At 36.8% G+C, this 20,112-nt stretch overlaps 5 protein-coding genes across 5 annotated transcripts; 4 read left to right on the top strand and 1 right to left on the bottom strand.

Annotated features, from left to right (window-relative positions):
• Positions 1 to 2,113: 2,113 nt before the first annotated feature.
• Positions 2,114 to 3,120, bottom strand: LOC105951530 (transcription factor bHLH52). The gene is made up of 2 exons (XM_088821300.1): positions 2,404 to 3,120; positions 2,114 to 2,314 (listed from the first exon to the last, which is right to left on the bottom strand). Exons 1-2 carry the CDS (start codon positions 3,118 to 3,120, stop codon positions 2,114 to 2,116), a joined length of 918 nt encoding a protein of 305 aa, XP_088677426.1.
• A 1,750-nt stretch (positions 3,121 to 4,870) lies between these two features.
• On the top strand, positions 4,871 to 6,925 carry LOC105951319 (berberine bridge enzyme-like 8). Its single transcript, XM_012974727.2, has one exon. It carries the CDS (start codon positions 5,211 to 5,213, stop codon positions 6,837 to 6,839), a length of 1,629 nt encoding a protein of 542 aa, XP_012830181.2. The 5' UTR covers positions 4,871 to 5,210; the 3' UTR covers positions 6,840 to 6,925.
• A 1,212-nt stretch (positions 6,926 to 8,137) lies between these two features.
• LOC105951531 (berberine bridge enzyme-like 21) lies at positions 8,138 to 15,320 on the top strand. The gene is made up of 2 exons (XM_088821999.1): positions 8,138 to 8,347; positions 13,790 to 15,320. Exons 1-2 carry the CDS (start codon positions 8,138 to 8,140, stop codon positions 15,173 to 15,175), a joined length of 1,596 nt encoding a protein of 531 aa, XP_088678125.1. The 3' UTR covers positions 15,176 to 15,320.
• An 843-nt stretch (positions 15,321 to 16,163) lies between these two features.
• LOC105951586 (berberine bridge enzyme-like 8) lies at positions 16,164 to 17,782 on the top strand. The gene has a single exon (XM_012975041.2). It carries the CDS (start codon positions 16,175 to 16,177, stop codon positions 17,780 to 17,782), a length of 1,608 nt encoding a protein of 535 aa, XP_012830495.2. The 5' UTR covers positions 16,164 to 16,174.
• Positions 17,783 to 18,299: 517 nt separating this feature from the next.
• Positions 18,300 to 19,903, top strand: LOC105951533 (berberine bridge enzyme-like 8). Its single transcript, XM_012974987.2, has one exon. The coding sequence runs from the start codon at positions 18,300 to 18,302 to the stop codon at positions 19,896 to 19,898; it is 1,599 nt and encodes a 532-aa protein (XP_012830441.2). The 3' UTR covers positions 19,899 to 19,903.
• The last annotated feature ends 209 nt before the right edge of the window (positions 19,904 to 20,112 follow it).

Here is a 20,112-nt window from a genome sequence, read left to right on the forward strand (position 1 = left end):
GCTACAACCTCAGTCTCGTGAACGGGGTCCACATCTTCCTCATCCTCCATAGCACGAGAAGACCCAACATCGGGATGTGGAACTGATGATCTGGCTTCACCAGCTCTCTCAGCCTCTCGCCTACGTCGTGTAGACATAGTCATGCGCTCGCGCTCGCGCTCTTGATGTTCAGCCTCTTCACGAACTGCTCGCATAATTGCACTTGATTTCCCTTTGCCTGCCATCTGTTAAATAAAACACTATTAACATCAGTCTAAATAATAATAATAAATAAAATAAATCTTTAAAAAAAAAAATATGAACCGTGCTGTTTCACTGTCATTTCGTGGACAAACACACGAAATTAGTGCCTATATTTCGTGTAAGAACACACGAAATACAAGCACTAATTTCGTGTGTTTGTCCACGAAATGACAGTGAAACAGCCAAAGTACATACGTTTCGTGTACAATTACACGAAACAAAAGTTTACATTTCGTGAGATTTCTCACGAAATGTAAGCTTTTGTTTCGTGTAATTGTACACGAAACGTAAGAAAAACAAACAAATACGTCTATTTCGTGTACAAACTCACGAAATTAGCCCCTTAATTTCGTGAGTTTCTACACGAAATGTAAGTTTATTTCCGAAAACTTTCGAACATAATCAAAATACTCAAAACGTATAGATTTTCGACGAAATTTGTTAATATACTACTATAAAAACATTGGGTCAATGATTTTGAGTTTGAATTTTACCTTAATCGTTGTTGAATTGCTCGTTTAATCCGCAAGAACTCGAAGAACCTTGGATAGGGTTTGAGAGAATTTTGAATTTTCTTAAGAAAAGTTACAAATGAAATAAAGTCGCACTGCAAGCCGGTAAAAGTTGTTCTATGAATAGCATTTCAGATTGAGAAATTATATTCATGCATGCATTTGATTTTCATTATTATATTATTTACTAGAGATCAAATTTCTTGTGATTTGAAATGACAAAAGGGAGCTGGCCTTGAATCTTGCTATCACATCTAAGATCATGTTCACCCCAACCTTTCCACCCATTCACTTTTCAATATATATTGCTTACCCGCCTAATTTCAATTTTAATAGTACTGTTTTAACTTCAAATGTAATTTCGACGACTCTTTCTTATCATGCTAGAAAGAATAGGGCTCGAATAATACATTGATGGGTTCTTTAGAAAAAGGAATTTAATTGATTATATCTTTTGAGATCCAAAAATGTGGCATCAGCTACTTTAGGTTTCCTCGTTTAATCTTGAAAGTCTTGGTCAAAGGCCCAAAATTATCGTTTAGGGCCCAAAAAGAAAATTAAATAAACCTACTTAGGATTTAACAAACTCACTAACAAATTCCTACTTTAATTCCTATTACCCCGTCGCAACTTGGTCAAACTACAAAACTTAGTCAAATAAATTTACACTTATTCTCAACTGCCTTATCTATAATTTCCTGCTATTGTATTGTGAATTTGTGATGTATGTATATAGTAAATAGTAAATACACATAATTAAACAAATTGAGATCATTTTCCATTACTCCAATAAATTGTATTTTTTGTTTTCCTTATTATATCAAATTAAAAATGAAAACGGAGAGTATGGCATTGCTTAATTATTTACTTTTGCTCTCTTTATTAATTTGCCTCTCTTAATAATAATATATTAAACGTCTAAAACAAAAAGAAAAAGGAAAGGGTGAGAATTTTTTCAGTTGCAACGGATTAAACGCCGGACCAGTGCTTTATTCCATTGATTTCAGTTTTACATTTCTATTTATAACGAGTTTAAGAGCACTAAATGAGCAATCAACATAAAAATAAAGTAAAAAATAATAATTTATTAATTTCTCGTAAAGGAGGAATTTACAAGAAAAAGAATTCAACCAAAATAAAATAACCTAACACCCTAACAAATATTCTAATTGCAATGATGAATTACAGCAAAACAACAATTGATAAATAACCCAAGATTAAGGAATGTAAGAGTACTAACCATCTGTCTTATCTAAATTCTAAACATAAACCAATTAAACAGAAACCTAATTAAAAGACTGTCTCTCCAATAATCCTTATCTATATGTACTATTGTCTGAAGATCTCCGTTATTTTAATTAGTTTGATAAATCAAATTTCCTTAATTCCTTGATTTCCTTACGAAGCTGAGGTTTTGACTCCAATGTAGTATCATCATCATTGGCTAGTGCTTGCACAAATTTCTCCGGAACCAGACATTTTTCAGCCGAATACAGCTTCTCTTGAATCAATGGAGATGTAATAAGACCATGCAATAATTCAGACTGATCTCCATTTCCCTGAAAAAAAAATTAATATTTTTATTTAGATTCCAATTAATACAAACTAAACTAATTCTGAATTCTGGATTAAAATAAATAATATATACCTGATGATTGTATGAGCCCATGGAATCAAGAATTCCAACTTCAGCCTGCAAGAACTTAATATACTTATAAGCAGACTGCAACATTTCAGCGGTGTTCATTTTCTGTCCACCTGGAACCAGCTTCCCAAGCTCATGTGTCTTATCGGTTATCTTCCTCCTCCTCTGCCTGGCGGAGGCACTCTGCGCCGACAAGCTCCCACCACCGCTCGCTGCAGGTGGCGGTTTCGTTACAGTCTCTGCGTAACTTCCACCGCTGTAAACTGGCGGTGCCGTCACAAACTCTGGCAGTACAAATTCCGGCTGGAAAGTACCTTGAAGTAAACTAGGGTTAATTAGCTGATCGGAGTGAAGTGGGAAGTTGTAAGTATCGAAGAGCTTTTGACGTTTAAGGTCTTGAAAGGGGTCGAATTCGACGAGTGGAGGGTGGAGAGTATAATCAGGTAGTGGAGTTAGCATATTATTATTATTGTAAGGAAGCTGATTAGGGATATTATTATTATTGTAGTTTTGGGAGTAAAGTATGTGATTGGGTTGGAAGAGATGATCGATTTCGTTGGAGTAAGAAGAATCGGGGAATAATTCGTCGAAGCTGTCGTAATCAAAGAACTGATCAGGAAAAAGATTTGTTTCTTGTTGAGCTAAGAAACTAGTATCTGTGTTCATCATTTCAGAAGGTTGAAATGTGTCCCAGTTTGAGTAGTAGCTTAGAGCCGCCATTGATGATGAAATTAATTAATAGCCCTACATACAGAAGAAAGAAAAAAAACAATGTTTAATTAATTAATTAGCAGATAATAAGATATATAGTTTAATTAATTAATTAATTACTAAGGAAATGCATGTGAACTGAAATATAGTAAGATGATAATAGAAAAGGAGGGAAAATTGAAAGGGGAATAAAAGAAGGAAGAGAAAATATAGTAAGTAAATACCTGAGGAGGAAGATTGTGTGAGACAGTGTTGAGTAAGAGTAGACCTGTAAATGTAGAAACTGTAACGTACAACAAACAAACAAACAAACAAACTGCCACAAGTAGAGAGAAAGACTGACTAGAGAGAGAAAGAGGAAAGGAAGAGGAGAGAGAAAGGAAGAGGGAATATATTAATCGTGGGAATGGAAGTTATTGTCATGTGTAGGTGTGTGGGGGTGGGGGTTTTAAGGTCATAATTAACGGGTAACTAACTCCTAATTATTAGGGACGCACGTGGCTGTTTCATGGATTAGGGTTTTAATCCCTTGACGGTTGGCTGGCGGCTACTTATTATTAAAACCCTCAAAACCGTACCCTTGTGTTTTTTGGTTCTTTTCAGACCCCAACTATGAATTGGTCAATGAATCCAACCTAGTACTATTTTATCTAACTTAATCATAAATTGATACTCTAGCCAATTGCGGCGTAAAGAAAAAAATAAAAAATAAAAAATAAAAATTGTACATGTAATTCAAACTAGCTAGAAAATGTTGAGTAAATTAACATGATTTAAATTCGGATCATGTTGCTTAAAATCAATTTTCATTTCAAACAAAAGGTCAGTTATATCGTTGATGGGAATCCTTTAATTACATTTAAAAATAAATAATGTAATTGCATGATTTCTTAAAAAAAAAAACAGATTTTGAAGTATATTAGAGTTAGAGGCAAGAAATGGATATTTAAGTGGCGAAAGCAAAAAATGGGCCCAAAAATGAGATTATTTCAGTCCAATGAATTTTAATTAAAGCCCAAAAATTGTTGTTGGGTGTTCAGTCTTGACATAGTAGTTATAATAAGCAAAAAACAAAATGAAATGTAAAACACGTTTTTATGTAATATATTCATTCATTGTCGCAATGATGACATTATCTTGTTCCGTGGTGGGGGTACCACTGATTAAACATGTGTGAATGTTTCCTATGTAGATCATCTAAATCACCTACCTACCTACCAACTGTATTAATGCTGCTAGATATTTTCCAGCAGCATATATATGCACCATACATTAAAGATATTTATTATGTTGTATTGCCATATAACCATTGCTTTTCTTGTACTATCTCTATACTAGCAAATAAATTGAAGCTGGCTTCCTTGTTCACTATATATACAATTCATGAACCATCATCGTCACTCAAAACCCTCAAATCGAATATTAATAATTTCACCACCAATTATTAAACTCCATACTCCAAAAACCCCTTCATATTCGTCTTCCCTCCAAACTTACATTGGAAACCTCCGTTTCAACGAATCTACCACCCCAAATAATCATTTTGTGTACCTAGTTTTATAGAATTACTTGGTCTCCATATATTACTAATCAAGATCAAATTAACATTGTTCGAAATTCAATGCATTGATTTGTTTGATTGTTGATCAAGTCTTGAGAGTGCGTGGGATTAAGAATTTAGCTGGATATAATGTACGTAGATGGAATTTCATGACATTAAAGAAATATATAATATTCCATGTAAAAAATCGAAATCGAAGAAAAGAAAAAGATTTCAAAACTATGAAGTATTAGAGTCAAGTGATTATGGTTGATTTGTTGCAGGTCCTTAATAAGAGTTGGGAGTTATGATTTAGTTGGTTTTTGATTTGGGCTAAATTGGCTCACCCCCAAACTGGCCAAAACCCCACCATCTCTCTCTCTCTCTCTCTCTCTCTTGGCATACGCCCCAAAATAACAAAGAGAGAGTGAGAGAAACACACACCACACAAAATCTACTGCATTTTGCCCGTTAGGTAGGTACCGATTATATGTTTTTTGTCTGTATATCTATATATATCATCTTTTTCAATCAGAATAATAAATCAAAATAATAAAAAATGAAAAATTCAGGTTTTGCAACGTTTTCAGTGTTATCAAGCCTGCTTGTAGTAGTAGTAGTAGTAGTAGTAGTTTCCGTGACGACGACGTCATATTCAGCTGAAGATGGTTTCATTCAATGCCTCGAAAATAACTCAAAACTCTTCAATGGAGTCTTCTTACTCCATACTCCTATAACTCCTTCATTTTCATCTTCTCTCCAAACCTACATTCGAAACCTCCGCTTCAACGAATCCACCACCGGAAAACCAAGATTCATCCTCACTCCAACCCACGTCTCACACATTCAGACAGCCATTATCTGCGCTAAATCACACGGCTTGCAAATCAAAGTCCGAAGTGGGGGCCACGATTTCGAAGGCCTCTCCTACGTCTCCGATTCTCCCAACTTTTTCATTCTCGACATGTTCAATCTCCGCTCAGTCAACGTCACTCTAGAGGACGAATCCGCCTGGGTTGAAGCCGGAGCCACTCTCGGAGAAGTCTTCTACGGAATTGCCGGAAAAAGTAACACCCGCGCATTCCCCGCCGGAGTTTGCCCCACCGTCGGCGTCGGCGGCCACGTCAGCGGCGGCGGCTATGGTAACCTCATGAGAAAGTACGGACTTACGGTTGATAATGTTGTAGACGCAAAGATAGTTGATGTTAATGGAAGAATCCTCGACAGAAAATCAATGGGGGAGGATCTTTTCTGGGCTATCACCGGCGGCGGCGGATCCAGCTTCGGAGTTGTACTTTCCTACAAAATTAAACTGGTTCGTGTCCCTAATAGAGTTACAGTTTTCAGTGTCTTTCGAACGTACGATGAAAATTTTACTCACCTTATTTATCGTTACCAAAAAGTCGCCGCCGATGAGTTGCCGGAGAAACTGTTCATCAGACTAATTCTCGACGTTGCTAATGGTAAAAACAGGGCAAGATTCGTAGCCTTATTTCTCGGAAACTCGGAAAATCTTCTATCTTTGATGAATCGTAGATTTCCAGAGCTGGGATTAAAGCAAAAGGATTGCATTAAGATGAGATGGATTGAATCAGTTCTTTTCTGGGCTGATTTTCCGACAGGAACACCAATTACTGCTCTTGTGAGTAGGGTACCTCAGGTACTCGTCCATTTCAAGAGAAAATCCGATTATTTAAAAAAACCCATTCCGAAATCAGGATTAGAGTTCATATTCAAGAAAATGGTGGAATTGAAAACTCCGCTGCTGACATTCAACCCCTACGGCGGGAGAATGGCGGAGATTCCGCCGGAGGCGAAACCCTTTCCGCACAGAGGGAGCAACATTGCGAAGATTCAGTACGCGGCGAATTGGGACGAAAAGGGAATTGAGGCTGCGAATTATTACATAAATCTGACGAGAATGCTGTATGAATATATGACTCCGTATGTGTCGGTGAATCCAAGAGAAGCTTTTCTCTGTTACAGGGATCTTGATATTGGAACTAATCGGAATGCCGCCGGCAACGGTACTTACTACTCGGAGGATGCGGCGGCGGTTTATGGGGTGAAGTACTTTATGGATAATTTCAAGAGGTTGGTCAAAATTAAGACAAAGGTCGACCCCCACAATTTCTTTACGGATGAACAGAGTATTCCTGTCAGCCAGGAAGACGAAATAATAATTTAATTAACAAAATGTAACTCATGTCTATTAAATAATAACAATATATAATTATGTGTACATTATCAATGCAAATTTTTTTTGTTTATTTATTTTTAAAATATTTGTTTGAGCATCGCGTAGAATTATGTATGGTGCGTAAAATACTCGACTTGAAAAATTGGTTTTCACCCGATTTTTACGTTCAAGGTTTTACCCGCCTTGGACAGCCTCAATCCATCTCATTGGCAATAATCTAATTTTTTAAGCTTGTACATGAAAATCGTAAAAGGTTTTGGACTGGTTCCGCCTCAGCGACCGAGTAATCGACCACCTCCTCGAATGACTTTAGAGCACTGAGAATGATTACATAGGAGTTACTACAAATTTCCGGATCATTTTCATTCTTGATGAATTTCTTAAATTTGAGATATTTCTAATAGGTTTTCATGATAAAAACAAAATATTATTGGGTGATCAATGTGGTCCATAAATTGCTTCCGCATAAGCCCATTACTTATGTTGCATCGGATTCTATTTGGGTCCACACCCTTTAATATTGCTTCAAATTGACTATTGGGCAGTTTAATATGACCCATTAATTATTTTTTTTTATAACAAAATTTAATAAAATCAACCAATTTATTTTTTTGTTAAAATTTAAAAAATAATTAAAAAAAATTCACACCCCATTAATAATTTTTTTTTATTAACTTTAATGTGACCCACTAACTGCGTGTGACAGAAGATCAACCAAAAATATTTGTTTTTGGGAAATAGATTAAAACTGGAATAAAATGGTGTTTTTTCTGCAGTAAGTATTGGATGAGTCAAAAGTTGCGTACATGGTATTCGTTTAATACTTAAAAGATTTTATGGTTTTTGTTTCATGTTCAATCTATTCATTATTTGGTGAGTTTGACCATATTCACCTCATCTCATCCTGGATTTGAAGCCTAATAAATTATAAAACCAAGTGTGTGTGACATTCAAATTGAATATAATCATCAGAACGACGTCGGTTTAGCATTCTAAAGTTGTTTCCTAAAGAAACGTGATTCGAAAATCCTGCATTTCCATTATAGTAATGGTATCTAATAAATCCAAATTAAGCATGACGGATTTTGTCCAATTTTGACGTTACCAATCAATCACCCATAATTCAGTTTCACTAAACAACGAAGAAATTAGTCAACCAAGAACCATAAATTGTTCCTGAATTGTTCAACGTAAATTTTGACTACAATTTTCTAAATCTTATTCCTCTAATTTCTCTAGTATATAAATCCCTAATTAAATCCTGTTTTCTTCATCGCAATTAGAAAATGGAGAAAGTACATATTCTTCTTCTTCTCTCCATTTTTCTCTATTTTCTGAATGCTACTTGTGCAGCATATTCAATTCATAAAAGCTTCGTCCAGTGTCTTTCCGACAACAAAATCCCCAGCTGCCAAATTTCAAAAATCATCTACACTCCCAAAAACCCTTCCTTCACCACCGTCCTCCAATCCTACATCCGAAACCGCCGCTTCAACGTCTCCACCACCCGAAAGCTGTTGGGCGAAAACCTACACGCAAGTGCACGTATCGTACAAGTAATATAGTGGACTAAAAGTCCGGATATCGAACCCACAGGGAATATTTAATTATCTAATCCTAGACGCTAAATTCTACCAATTATTATCAAGCCCACCCTACACAGTCGAATTTTAGAGAGAATAAACTAAATTAAACTAAATTAAAAAGCACGCAAAAACAAGAAAGTAATTTAAACACGAAGATTAATCAAAGTAGACAAGCCTAGGATTTTATTCTTCCCCCTATGTGATTATTACTCCCCCAATTCCTTCAATTATGCAAGCAATTAACCCGGATTATTAACCTGAGATGCTAAAATAATCATAACCCGCTTCCGCGTGTATTACGATTCTAATACTCTAGATTCAATTACTATATTCATATGCACAAATCTCAATAATGGCTACCTAAGAGATTAACTATATTCCTATGTTAATACCACAAAGGCTCTTCTACCACAGTTCTAATTATTAACCCGATCTTCCGATTCATGCGATTAACAATAACATAAAAGCACATAAGTTGATCAAGTTCATGCACTTAATAAAACAAGTAGAAGAAATAATCCGGAATTAAAACTTGCATAAAATCATAGAATTGGGTTCATAAATCCCACATAGGGTTCCAAATAAAATCCTAGAAACTAAAGACTTAGCTACTCGTGATTCTTATGACAAAGAAAATAAAATAAATAAATTAAATAAGAAAAACTATGCTTGAGTCTTCGTTGATCTTCGTTCCTCGCTTTTTGTGGTGTATAATTTCGTGCTTATGGTGTAGGGACTTGTTGCTTTTATAGGTTTTTCTTGATAAGGAAGTAGTAGAAACCTAATAGGAATCTATTTCCGCCACTTTCCTCCACCAGGATTGGTTCTTCGATTTTCGCCATGTTGGAGTCCGAATTTAGGAATGTTGCGTAAATAAGAGTTGTAGCCCTTGAAATTAGCTTTCCAATGCCGCCAAAATCAGCTGATTTGGAGTTTGTATGAGAGAGATATGCTCGAAATGGTGGACACTGCCAAAGCTGTGGCGGGATTCCTTCTTCCAATTCGATTTATTTCCTTATTTGCAACTTTTTCCTTTCTTTTTGATCTTTTTTCCTTCATGGACACCTAATTATCGTTTTCACCTATAAAACACAAAATCAATCAATTAAAAGCACAAATATAATTAAATCTAAACAAAAGATCCACGTAAAGTAAACGTATTGAGCGTAAAATTTACACTCAACACACCCCCAAACTTGAACTTTTGCTTGTCCTCAAGCAAAATCTAATCGTAAGCAAATAACTCAACTACCGCATCTCATCACATAGATTAATGACCAACTTCACGTTTTCAGAACTTGTAATTATAATGAAAATTCTTAGGCATTCGCAAGCTCAAAATTCAACAACACTTAGTCACTCACCATTACCAAAAACCACAATTCATACAATTGCTTCAAGCATCCAATATTTGCAAATTAAAGATAGAAAGAATTTATACTTACATGCATATGCTTGACTCCAAATACTCACCAAATTATTCTACTCTACTAATATCGAACATTAAGCTATTGGGATCATTGGGGCTTTGTGGCTTTCAATTGTTAGGCTCTTTGGTTCGAGGTAGGAAATATGGGTATATGTGGCTATTTTTCTTGAATTTAGGTGATTACGCCAAAATTTGAAAGATAGGTGTTTGAAACAATGAATTCACCTCTACGGACTTTAATAAACTCGATTTCCAAAAGTTCAAAAGTCTCCACTTTTGCTTTTGAGGCAATGGATTGAGTTTTAAAAAATAATTCAACAACTAGTCCTTATTTCTCCCTTCTAGTCTCTTCTTCTTCTTCTTTTTCCTTTTTTTTTTTATTTTTTTTTTTATTTTTTTTTATTTTTTATATATATATATATATATATATATATATATATATATATATATATATATATATATATATATATATATATATATATATATATATATATATATATATATATATATATATATATATATATATATATATATATAGAAGCACTGATATTTGTCTTTTTTTTTTTTTTTTTTTTGAAGAAGAAGAAGAAGGACGTTATAAAAAATTTTCAACCGAACTCCAAAGGGTAATTTTCAAGAATCTCCACCTATTCTACCTTACGCATTGGCTAAAAGAAAGAACACCTTTTCTCCGAGGCTCAAATCAAGGTTCTAAGGAATATTTCGATAAAAAGGTCGGCTTGAAGGGCTCAAACGGTTCAAAGAATGCCCAAATCATATCCCAAATCACTCACTACTCAATACTTCGTATCATAAATTTCCTAAGGTGAGTCTTAAAACCGAACATAGCATGATTTAGCACAAATTAATTCCAAATTTAAAATACAAAACATTCAACAAAAGCAATGCACCAAATGTGATTCCTAGCAATAATTCGCTTCTAAGTCCCGTTGAATCGAAAGCTAAACAAACATCAAATCTTTATCACATAAAACAAGCAATTTCATCATCAAACGTTGATCATCTCTCATCATCATAAATCATAGATGCATTCGACTCAAGCAATTTTTTTTTTTTTTTTTTTTTTTTTTTTTTTTTTTTTTTTTTTTTTTTTTTATATTCCGGAAAAAACGGGAAAAACAATAAAAACGAATAAAACCTAATGCATGCAAACTAAAGCAAATAAGCACAAAAAAACATATTTTTCACCCCCAAACTTAAAATTTTCGTTGCCCTCAACGAAATTAGCACAAAGTTTAAGGATAGAAAACACCTGATTTAGTCGGAGTCGTCGTCATCGGGGTATGAGAATTGGCGGGAAGGCAAAACGAATATTTTTTTTTTATTTTTTTTTTTTTTTTTTTTTTTTGGTTGTGGGACGGCCGTCCCACATTTTAGGCCATTTTTCGGACGGCCGTCCCACAGACAGAGCTGCAGAATGCGGCCTTCTGTTTCCCGGACGGCCGTCTGAGATTTTGCTTGCGATTTCGGACGGCCGTCTGGACCCCCTGACCATGTTTTCGACCCTGAAAATGGAAATTCAAATAAATTAATTAGAATGCATGCCTATAATAATAAAAACGAAACGAAAAATATAAAGAAAACTACGAAAAACAATAAAGCTCGGGTTGCCTCCCAAGAAGCGCTAAGTTTTAAGTCTTCAGCCAGACTTTTCTTCTTAAAATTGTTATGTCCAATCCAAAGCCTTGTAGATTGCGCATCCATCCATGAGCTTTGTCACTTCAATTGCAACCGATACAGGGATAGGATTGCAATATGTCAGGGTCCACCTTAGCTTGTAGTCTTTCTTAGTTGTAATCAATCGGTACGAAGCCAAGATGGGATCTTCATCACCCGCTCCCTCAAATCGGTACACAAAAACCTCACGTCCGCGTATAACCTCTACTTCAAACACATTCGTCTTCTCATCAACCTCTATTGATGCCTTCAAAGTCACGTCATGAACAACAATAATATCCTCGATTTGAATATTTGCACTAACCACATCCGTTTCTCTCTTCTCTTGTTCCGAGACATCTTTGGAGTTGAGCTCGATTTCATTGTCAGATTCATCATCCTTAAGCGTCTTCGTAATTTCTTTTTCCCTCTCATCGACACTATTTTCTAGGTCTAAAGGATTTTTCTCACCGCAAATTTCAGACGAATTTTCTTTGTTGCAACCATTCTCGATATCGTCTGAAATATTTTCAAGAGACCTTTGGCGCTTGAATTCTTCCAACTGTAACTCCAGTCTCCGGATAGATGCTTGAGTGGATTTCATAAATTCTTCAAGGACGGAATTCAAATAACACTCCTGAACAGTGGGCTCTCGTGGCGTGTTGGTGTATGTGTTCCAATAACCGCCGTTGGTGTTATCTATGAAATTATTCGCTTTCGGTGCATACCAACATTGGTTAGTGTAATGATCTCCACCACATCTTGAACAAAGTAACGGCATATTATAGGTATTTTGGAGGTATTCGCCGGACGGAAGCCATTCATATCCCGTTTGAGTTTCGCGAAAATTGTAACCTGACATGTAACCAAAGAAAAAAAAAATATTTAAAAAAAAAAAATTAAAACGAAAAAAAAAAATAATAATTTGGGTGAATCGTGAAAATTGTTCAAATCTAGAGCTAGAATAAAATAAATAATTAAAATATTCCCCGGCAACGGCGCCAAAAACTTGTTGGGCGAAAACCTACACGCAAGTGCACGTATCGTACAAGTAATATAGTGGACTAAAAGTCCGGATATCGAACCCACAGGGAATATTTAATTATCTAATCCTAGACGCTAAATTCTACCAATTATTATCAAGCCCACCCTACACAGTCGAATTTTAGAGAGAATAAACTAAATTAAACTAAATTAAAAAGCACGCAAAAACAAGAAAGTAATTTAAACACGAAGATTAATCAAAGTAGACAAGCCTAGGATTTTATTCTTCCCCCTATGTGATTATTACTCCCCCAATTCCTTCAATTATGCAAGCAATTAACCCGGATTATTAACCTGAGATGCTAAAATAATCATAACCCGCTTCCGCGTGTATTACGATTCTAATACTCTAGATTCAATTACTATATTCATATGCACAAATCTCAATAATGGCTACCTAAGAGATTAACTATATTCCTATGTTAATACCACAAAGGCTCTTCTACCACAGTTCTAATTATTAACCCGATCTTCCGATTCATGCGATTAACAATAACATAAAAGCACATAAGTTGATCAAGTTCATGCACTTAATAAAACAAGTAGAAGAAATAATCCGGAATTAAAACTTGCATAAAATCATAGAATTGGGTTCATAAATCCCACATAGGGTTCCAAATAAAATCCTAGAAACTAAAGACTTAGCTACTCGTGATTCTTATGACAAAGAAAATAAAATAAATAAATTAAATAAGAAAAACTATGCTTGAGTCTTCGTTGATCTTCGTTCCTCGCTTTTTGTGGTGTATAATTTCGTGCTTATGGTGTAGGGACTTGTTGCTTTTATAGGTTTTTCTTGATAAGGAAGTAGTAGAAACCTAATAGGAATCTATTTCCGCCACTTTCCTCCACCAGGATTGGTTCTTCGATTTTCGCCATGTTGGAGTCCGAATTTAGGAATGTTGCGTAAATAAGAGTTGTAGCCCTTGAAATTAGCTTTCCAATGCCGCCAAAATCAGCTGATTTGGAGTTTGTATGAGAGAGATATGCTCGAAATGGTGGACACTGCCAAAGCTGTGGCGGGATTCCTTCTTCCAATTCGATTTATTTCCTTATTTGCAACTTTTTCCTTTCTTTTTGATCTTTTTTCCTTCATGGACACCTAATTATCGTTTTCACCTATAAAACACAAAATCAATCAATTAAAAGCACAAATATAATTAAATCTAAACAAAAGATCCACGTAAAGTAAACGTATTGAGCGTAAAATTTACACTCAACAAAAGCCCGCCATAATCATCACCCCCTTGTCGGAAATCCACGTCAGCGCCGCCGTCATATGCGCCAAGAAACTCAACACCCAGCTCAAAATCCGCAGCGGCGGCCATGACTACGAGGGCATCTCCTACGTCTCCGACACAAAATTCGTCATCCTCGACATGTTCAATCTCCGATCAATCAACGTCTCCATCGAAGATCGAACGGCGTGGGTTGAATCCGGCGCCTTACTCGGCGAACTCTACTACAGAATCACGGAGAACACAAAACTCCTCGCATTCCCCGCCGGGGTTTGCCCCACCATGGGCATCGGCGGCCACATCAGCGGCGGCGGGTACGGCAACATGATCAGAAAATACGGCCTCTCTGTCGACCACGTCGTCGACGCTAAAATCGTGGACGCCAACGGCAGGGTTCTCGACCGGAAATCCATGGGCGAGGATCTTTTCTGGGCCATACGCGGCGGTGGTGGAGCAAGCTTCGGCGTCGTTCTGGCGTACAAGCTAAACCTAGTCCCGGTTCCGGAAGATGTAACGGTTTTCACCGTCGAAAAAGAAGCCAGCCAAAACGCGACCGACGCAGTTTTCCAGTACCAACAAATCGTCGACAAAATGGACAAAGATCTCTTCATTAGGGTTCTCTTACAACCTGTTACACTTAACAAAACAAGAAGCGTTCGCGCCACTTTCATCGGAATGTTCCTAGGTAACTCCGACAGGCTTTTATCCATAACAGGCTCCCTTTTCCCTGAATTAGGGTTGCAGAAATCCGATTGTCGCGAAATGAACTGGATTTATTCAGTTATTTACTGGGCTAATTTCGTCAACACCTCAGCGCCAGAAGTTTTACTCAACAGAACTCCCGATTCAGTCAACTTCCTCAAACGGAAATCAGATTACGTACAAACCCCGATTTCAAAACCAGGCCTGGAACAACTGTTCGACAAAATGGTGGAAATCGGAAAAGTTGGCCTGGTTTTCAACTCCTACGGTGGCGTAATGAGTGAAATCGATGAATCTGCGACGCCGTTCCCACACCGAGCTGGGAATCTTTTCAAGATCCAATATTCCGTGAACTGGAAGGAAGAAGGCGAAGAAGCTGACAAGGATTACGTGGCACAGATTAGAGAGCTCTACAGTTTTATGGAGCCTTACGTTTCGAAGAACCCTAGACAAGCGTTTCTGAATTATCGGGATTTGGACATCGGCATTAACGACAACAGCTACGAACAAGGGAAGATCTACGGTGAGAAATATTTCAAGGGTAATTTTGACAGATTGGTGAAGATCAAAACTAGGGTTGATCCAGATAATGTATTTAGGAACGAACAAAGCATTCCTATACTGCCATCTGGACGAAGAAATGCATGAAAATATTCTTAATTAAGGGGGGCACGTTTTTAATGCACCTTTATGTATTTTGGTAGTCAGCCACTGAATCTTGACTATATATATTGGTTATTATTGAGATTTCTGAATATTTTATTATATAATATTGTATGAAAAGTTACAAAAGTTGTGCCTTTTTCAAATAAATAAATTAAATATATACTAATTTTATTTTATTTGTTGTAATCTTTTTATTATTTTTATACGCACACAACCAAATATAATAAATAAGATATTGGTAAAACATTATTAAAATGAACTGCATGTGAGAAATTGGATAATTGTTTCTTTAAACAAACAATTCAATTATCTCATCAAATGAAAAATCGGATTCTATTCTTAGTATATAAATTCAATTGTGAAAAATTGGATTATTGTTTTTTTTTCTTTTTGCAGGTGATAATTTCTTAAACCATATGCTCAAATACTCCGAACATGCTTTAAATGCGATAATATTTTGTAATATCACTTAACTTGCAAGTTATTTATTACCCCTTCATTTTCGGAATATTTTACTCGTGTATCTAGAATAAAAATAATTTCAAAAATCAAATGTAATATATTCTGAAAAATTATGCATGCTATATGAAGTGATTGATATTATAAATAATATATTTACTTACTACAATAAATAGAATCCAAAATATTTTTAACCTATAGATATATACTAAATAGACATAAAATTACATTACCAAATAACAATTAGATTAGATTCTGCTAATTAGAAGGTCTTAACCTTGAATTACAACAGATACCCCTAACATTGTTTAAACGTATGTGATAAAATAAAGAGAAGATCCTAATTAACCTTGAATTACTCCCATTTTACAAATGAAATATTGTGTACAAAAAAGACTGTAATAAAAGATTCTGTCAATAAAAGAATATAATATGAATGCAGGCATTCTTTCTTCAAATTTATTTAAAGCAAAGTAGGCGGCTAAAGAAAGAAAAGAACCATCACCCTAAACAAGATATACAATGAAGATCTCTTCCCTACTGTCAGGATTCTCAATTCTCCAGCTTCTTCTTTTTTCGTTTTGCTATCTCAATTCCTTTCACACTGCAACCTCGTACTCGTTCTCCGACTGTCTCGCAAACTCCAAAATCCCGAAAAACCAATTGAAAAACATTATCCACACACAATGCAGCACCAACTACACAACCGTGCTGGATGATTACATCCGAAACGGCCGTTTCAACACTTCAACGACCCACAAACCAGCCCTAATCATCACCCCTTTTCAAGAATCGGACGTCCAAGAAATAGTCAGCTGTGCGAAAAAAGTCAACCTACACCTCAAGATCCGAAGCGGGGGCCACGACTACGAGGGCCTGTCCTACACGAGCAAAACCACGTTCGCAATCCTAGACATGTTCAATCTCCGATCAATCGACCTCAACATCAAGGAAGAAACCGCGTGGGTCCAGGCGGGGGCCACACTGGGCGAGCTCTATCATAAAATATGGGAAAATAGCAAAGTCCACGCTTTCCCCGCCGGAGTTTGTCTAACCCTAGGCGTCGGCGGCCACATCAGCGGTGGCGGCTACGGCACAATGCTGAGGAAATACGGAACTTCCGTTGATAATGTTGTCGACGCTAAAATCGTGGATGCAAACGGGAGAATCTTGGATAGGGAATGTATGGGGGAGGATCTTTTCTGGGCTATAAGAGGTGGAGGTGGGGGTAGTTTTGGCGTTGTACTTTCTTATAAAATAAACCTCGTACGCGTGCCTAAAAATGTAACCGTTTTTAAGGTTCGTAGGACTTTGGAACAGAATGCCACGGATCTTGTTTACCGTTGGCAAAACATTGCAGATAAATTCGAAAAGGAGCTCTTTGTTAGGGTTTTTCTGCAGGCAGTTAATAGTACAACTACTCCTGGTAAAATGACAGTCCGGGCATCTTTTATTGCAATGTACCTTGGCGATTCCGACACACTTGTCTCTATAATGGAGGAGAAGTTTCCGGAACTAGGGTTGAAGAAGGAGGACTGTATGGAGATGAGCTGGCTCAAATCGACCTTATTCTGGGCGGACTTCCCCGAAAATACCCCTGAGGCAGCTGTGTTGAACAGGAAATCACGGTCTTCATTGGCTTTTAAGATGAAATCGGATTACGTGAAAACCCCGATTTCAAAGGGTGATTTGGGAACAATATTCGATAAAATGATAGAATCGAAGATTGTGTGGATGATGTGGAATCCGTACGGAGGGAGGATGAGCGAAATACCGGAGACCGAAACGGCGTTTCCGCATCGTGCTGGAAATATATACAAGATTCAGTATTTAACATACTGGAACGAAACCGGGCCCGCTTCGGACAAGGCTAGCATTGACATTGTCAGGAAGTTCCACGATTTTATGACGCCGTTTGTGTCGAAGAATCCGAGACAAGCGTTTCTGAATTATCGAGACATTGATATCGGGAGTACGGATAATGTAGGTCCGAATGCATACGGTGAAGCTAGGGTTTATGGTGAGAAGTATTTCAACGGCAATTTTGATCGATTGGTGCAGGTGAAGACCAGGGTTGACCCAACCAACTTCTTCAGGAATGAACAAAGTATTCCTGTTTTGAAGAATTAGTTTTTTTTCTTGCTTTCATTTTAGGCATTAATTTTGAAGAATTAAGGGTTATAACTTATAAGGAACCCAAACTGATTTTCTTAATGATAATTAAGTCCAAGGTAATTCCTTAGTGTATACAAAAATCCTTAAACACCTAATAATCACATCCCCTAGATGTGATTAAGTTAATTATTTCAAACTCAAGCAATTGCATGTTAATACAATATTGCAATACAATGATTTATATTGTAGTTTCAAATGGCAAGTCTAAATATGAATTAATCTAGGTAATTAGATATTCACCTTCCCATTTTACAAATGCCATATTTTCTCAATAATTTATCCTAGTGTCTTATGCATGGCAACAAATACCCGGGCCCACATTCTAAATATGAAATAATCTAACATCAGATATTCACTTTCCCATATTTCCAAAAGAATCAAATTTTATATAATTTTGACCAGTATATGTATATATATATATTTATAAACAAACCATTAATTCCTCCATGAATAAGTTGTCAACGTAGCAACAATGAAGAACATCTCTTTTTCTCTAACAATTCTCCAGCTTCTTCTGTTGTCTTCGTTCTTCTTTTCTATTGCAACCTCACAAGACAACTTCTTCAAATGTCTGTCAAGCAACAACGTCGGAGACGATGATTTGCCCAAAATAACATACATGCAAAGCAACATCAACTACACAAACATCTTACAAGAATACATCCGAAACGGCCGTTTTATAAACACCACAAACACCCCTAAGCCAACCCTAATCCTAACCCCTTTTCAAGAATCGCAGGTCCAAGCAATAGTCAACTGCGCGAAGAATGCCAACCTACACCTCAAGATCCGTAGCGGGGGCCACGACTACGAGGGCCTGTCCTACATGTGCAAAGCCCCGTTCGCAATCCTAGACATGTTCAACCTCCGGTCCATCCAAGTCAACATGAAGGACGAGACCGCGTGGGTCCAAGCGGGGTCCACACTGGGCGAGCTCTATCATAAAATTTGGGAGAATAGTAAAGTCCACGGTTTTCCATCCGGAGTTTGCCCCACCGTGGGTGTGGGCGGCCACATCAGCGGCGGCGGCTATGGCACGATGATTAGAAAATACGGTCTTTCCGTCGATCACGTGGTGGATGCGAGAATCGTTGTTGCAAATGGGAGCATCTTGAATAGAGCATCCATGGGGGAGGATCTTTTCTGGGCTATTAGAGGCGGCGGGGGCGCTAGCTTCGGGGTTGTACTTTCTTACAAAATAAACCTCGTACCGGTGCCTGAAATTGTCACCGTTTTTAGGGTTCCGAGAACTATGGAACAGAATGCAGTGGATCTTGTTTACCGTTGGCAAAACATTGCACCCCAACTCGAAAACGAGCTATTTATTAGGGTTTATATACAGACAGTCAATACTACTGGAAACAGCAAAATTACACTACGGACATCTTTTATTGCAATGTACCTCGGAGATTCCGACAAACTGGTCTCAATCATGAATGAGAAGTTTCCAGAACTAGGGTTGAAGAAGGAGGATTGCAAGGAGATGAGCTGGATTCAATCAATCCTGTTTTGGGGTGAATTTCCCGACACGGCAATAGAATCGGATTTGCTGAGCAGAAAAGCTTTGATTACAAGCGCGTTCAAAATGAAATCGGATTACGTGAAAACCCCGATTTCGAGGGGTGATTTGGGAAAAATATACCAAAAACTGATATCATCTGGAAACATATGGATGGCGATGAACGCGTACGGAGGGATGATGAGTGAGGTAGCCGACACTGAAACGGCGTTTCCGCATCGGGTCGGAAATATATACAAGATTCAGTATTTGACCTACTGGAACGAAACCGGGCCCGATTCGGACAAGGCTAATATACAAAGCATTAGGAATTTCTACGATTTTATGACGCCGTTTGTTTCCAAGAATCCAAGAGAAGCGTTTTTGAATTATAGAGATATTGATATTGGGAGTACAGATAATGTGGGCCCGAATGCGTACAGTGAAGCTAGGGTTTATGGTGAGAAGTATTTCAAGGGTAATTTTGACCGATTGGTCCAGGTGAAGACCAAGGTTGACCCCACCAATTTCTTCAGGAATGAACAAAGTATTCCTGTTCTAATTAAGAATTAGGCTTGCTTTATTATTATTATTTTAAATTTCTTATTTTTTTTAAGAAGAAATTAGGCTTGAAAATTGAAATGTTAATCACAAATAAATTGCGTCCCGAATGCATGTAATTGACGTTATATATATAGAAACATAATAAAGATGAAATTAATAAATAATTAATATTTTTAATTCCACTAATATTTTGGCCACGTAAGAGAAGTGCCTTTAAGCAACA

Source organism: Erythranthe guttata, chromosome 8 (genome assembly GCF_056151865.1).
Source record: "Erythranthe guttata isolate IM_541 chromosome 8, IM_541, whole genome shotgun sequence".
In the NCBI taxonomy this organism is placed as follows: Eukaryota; Viridiplantae; Streptophyta; class Magnoliopsida; order Lamiales; family Phrymaceae; genus Erythranthe; species Erythranthe guttata.

What these genes read in the sequence shown, in the direction of transcription:
- LOC105951586 (XM_012975041.2), top strand. Translation starts at nt 16,175, where the DNA reads ATGAAGATCTCTTCCCTACTGTCAGGATTCTCAATTCTCCAGCTTCTT.
- LOC105951533 (XM_012974987.2), top strand. Translation starts at nt 18,300, where the DNA reads ATGAAGAACATCTCTTTTTCTCTAACAATTCTCCAGCTTCTTCTGTTG.
- LOC105951530 (XM_088821300.1), bottom strand. Translation starts at nt 3,120, where the DNA reads ATGGCGGCTCTAAGCTACTACTCAAACTGGGACACATTTCAACCTTCT. An exon ending in TGGGCTCATACAATCATCAG is followed by an intron (nt 2,315 to 2,403) that starts GTATATATTATT and finishes TTTTTTTTTCAG; the next exon opens with GGAAATGGAGATCAGTCTGA.
- LOC105951319 (XM_012974727.2), top strand. Translation starts at nt 5,211, where the DNA reads ATGAAAAATTCAGGTTTTGCAACGTTTTCAGTGTTATCAAGCCTGCTT.
- LOC105951531 (XM_088821999.1), top strand. Translation starts at nt 8,138, where the DNA reads ATGGAGAAAGTACATATTCTTCTTCTTCTCTCCATTTTTCTCTATTTT. An exon ending in TCCGAAACCGCCGCTTCAAC is followed by an intron (nt 8,348 to 13,789) that starts GTCTCCACCACC and finishes AAACGTATTGAG; the next exon opens with CGTAAAATTTACACTCAACA.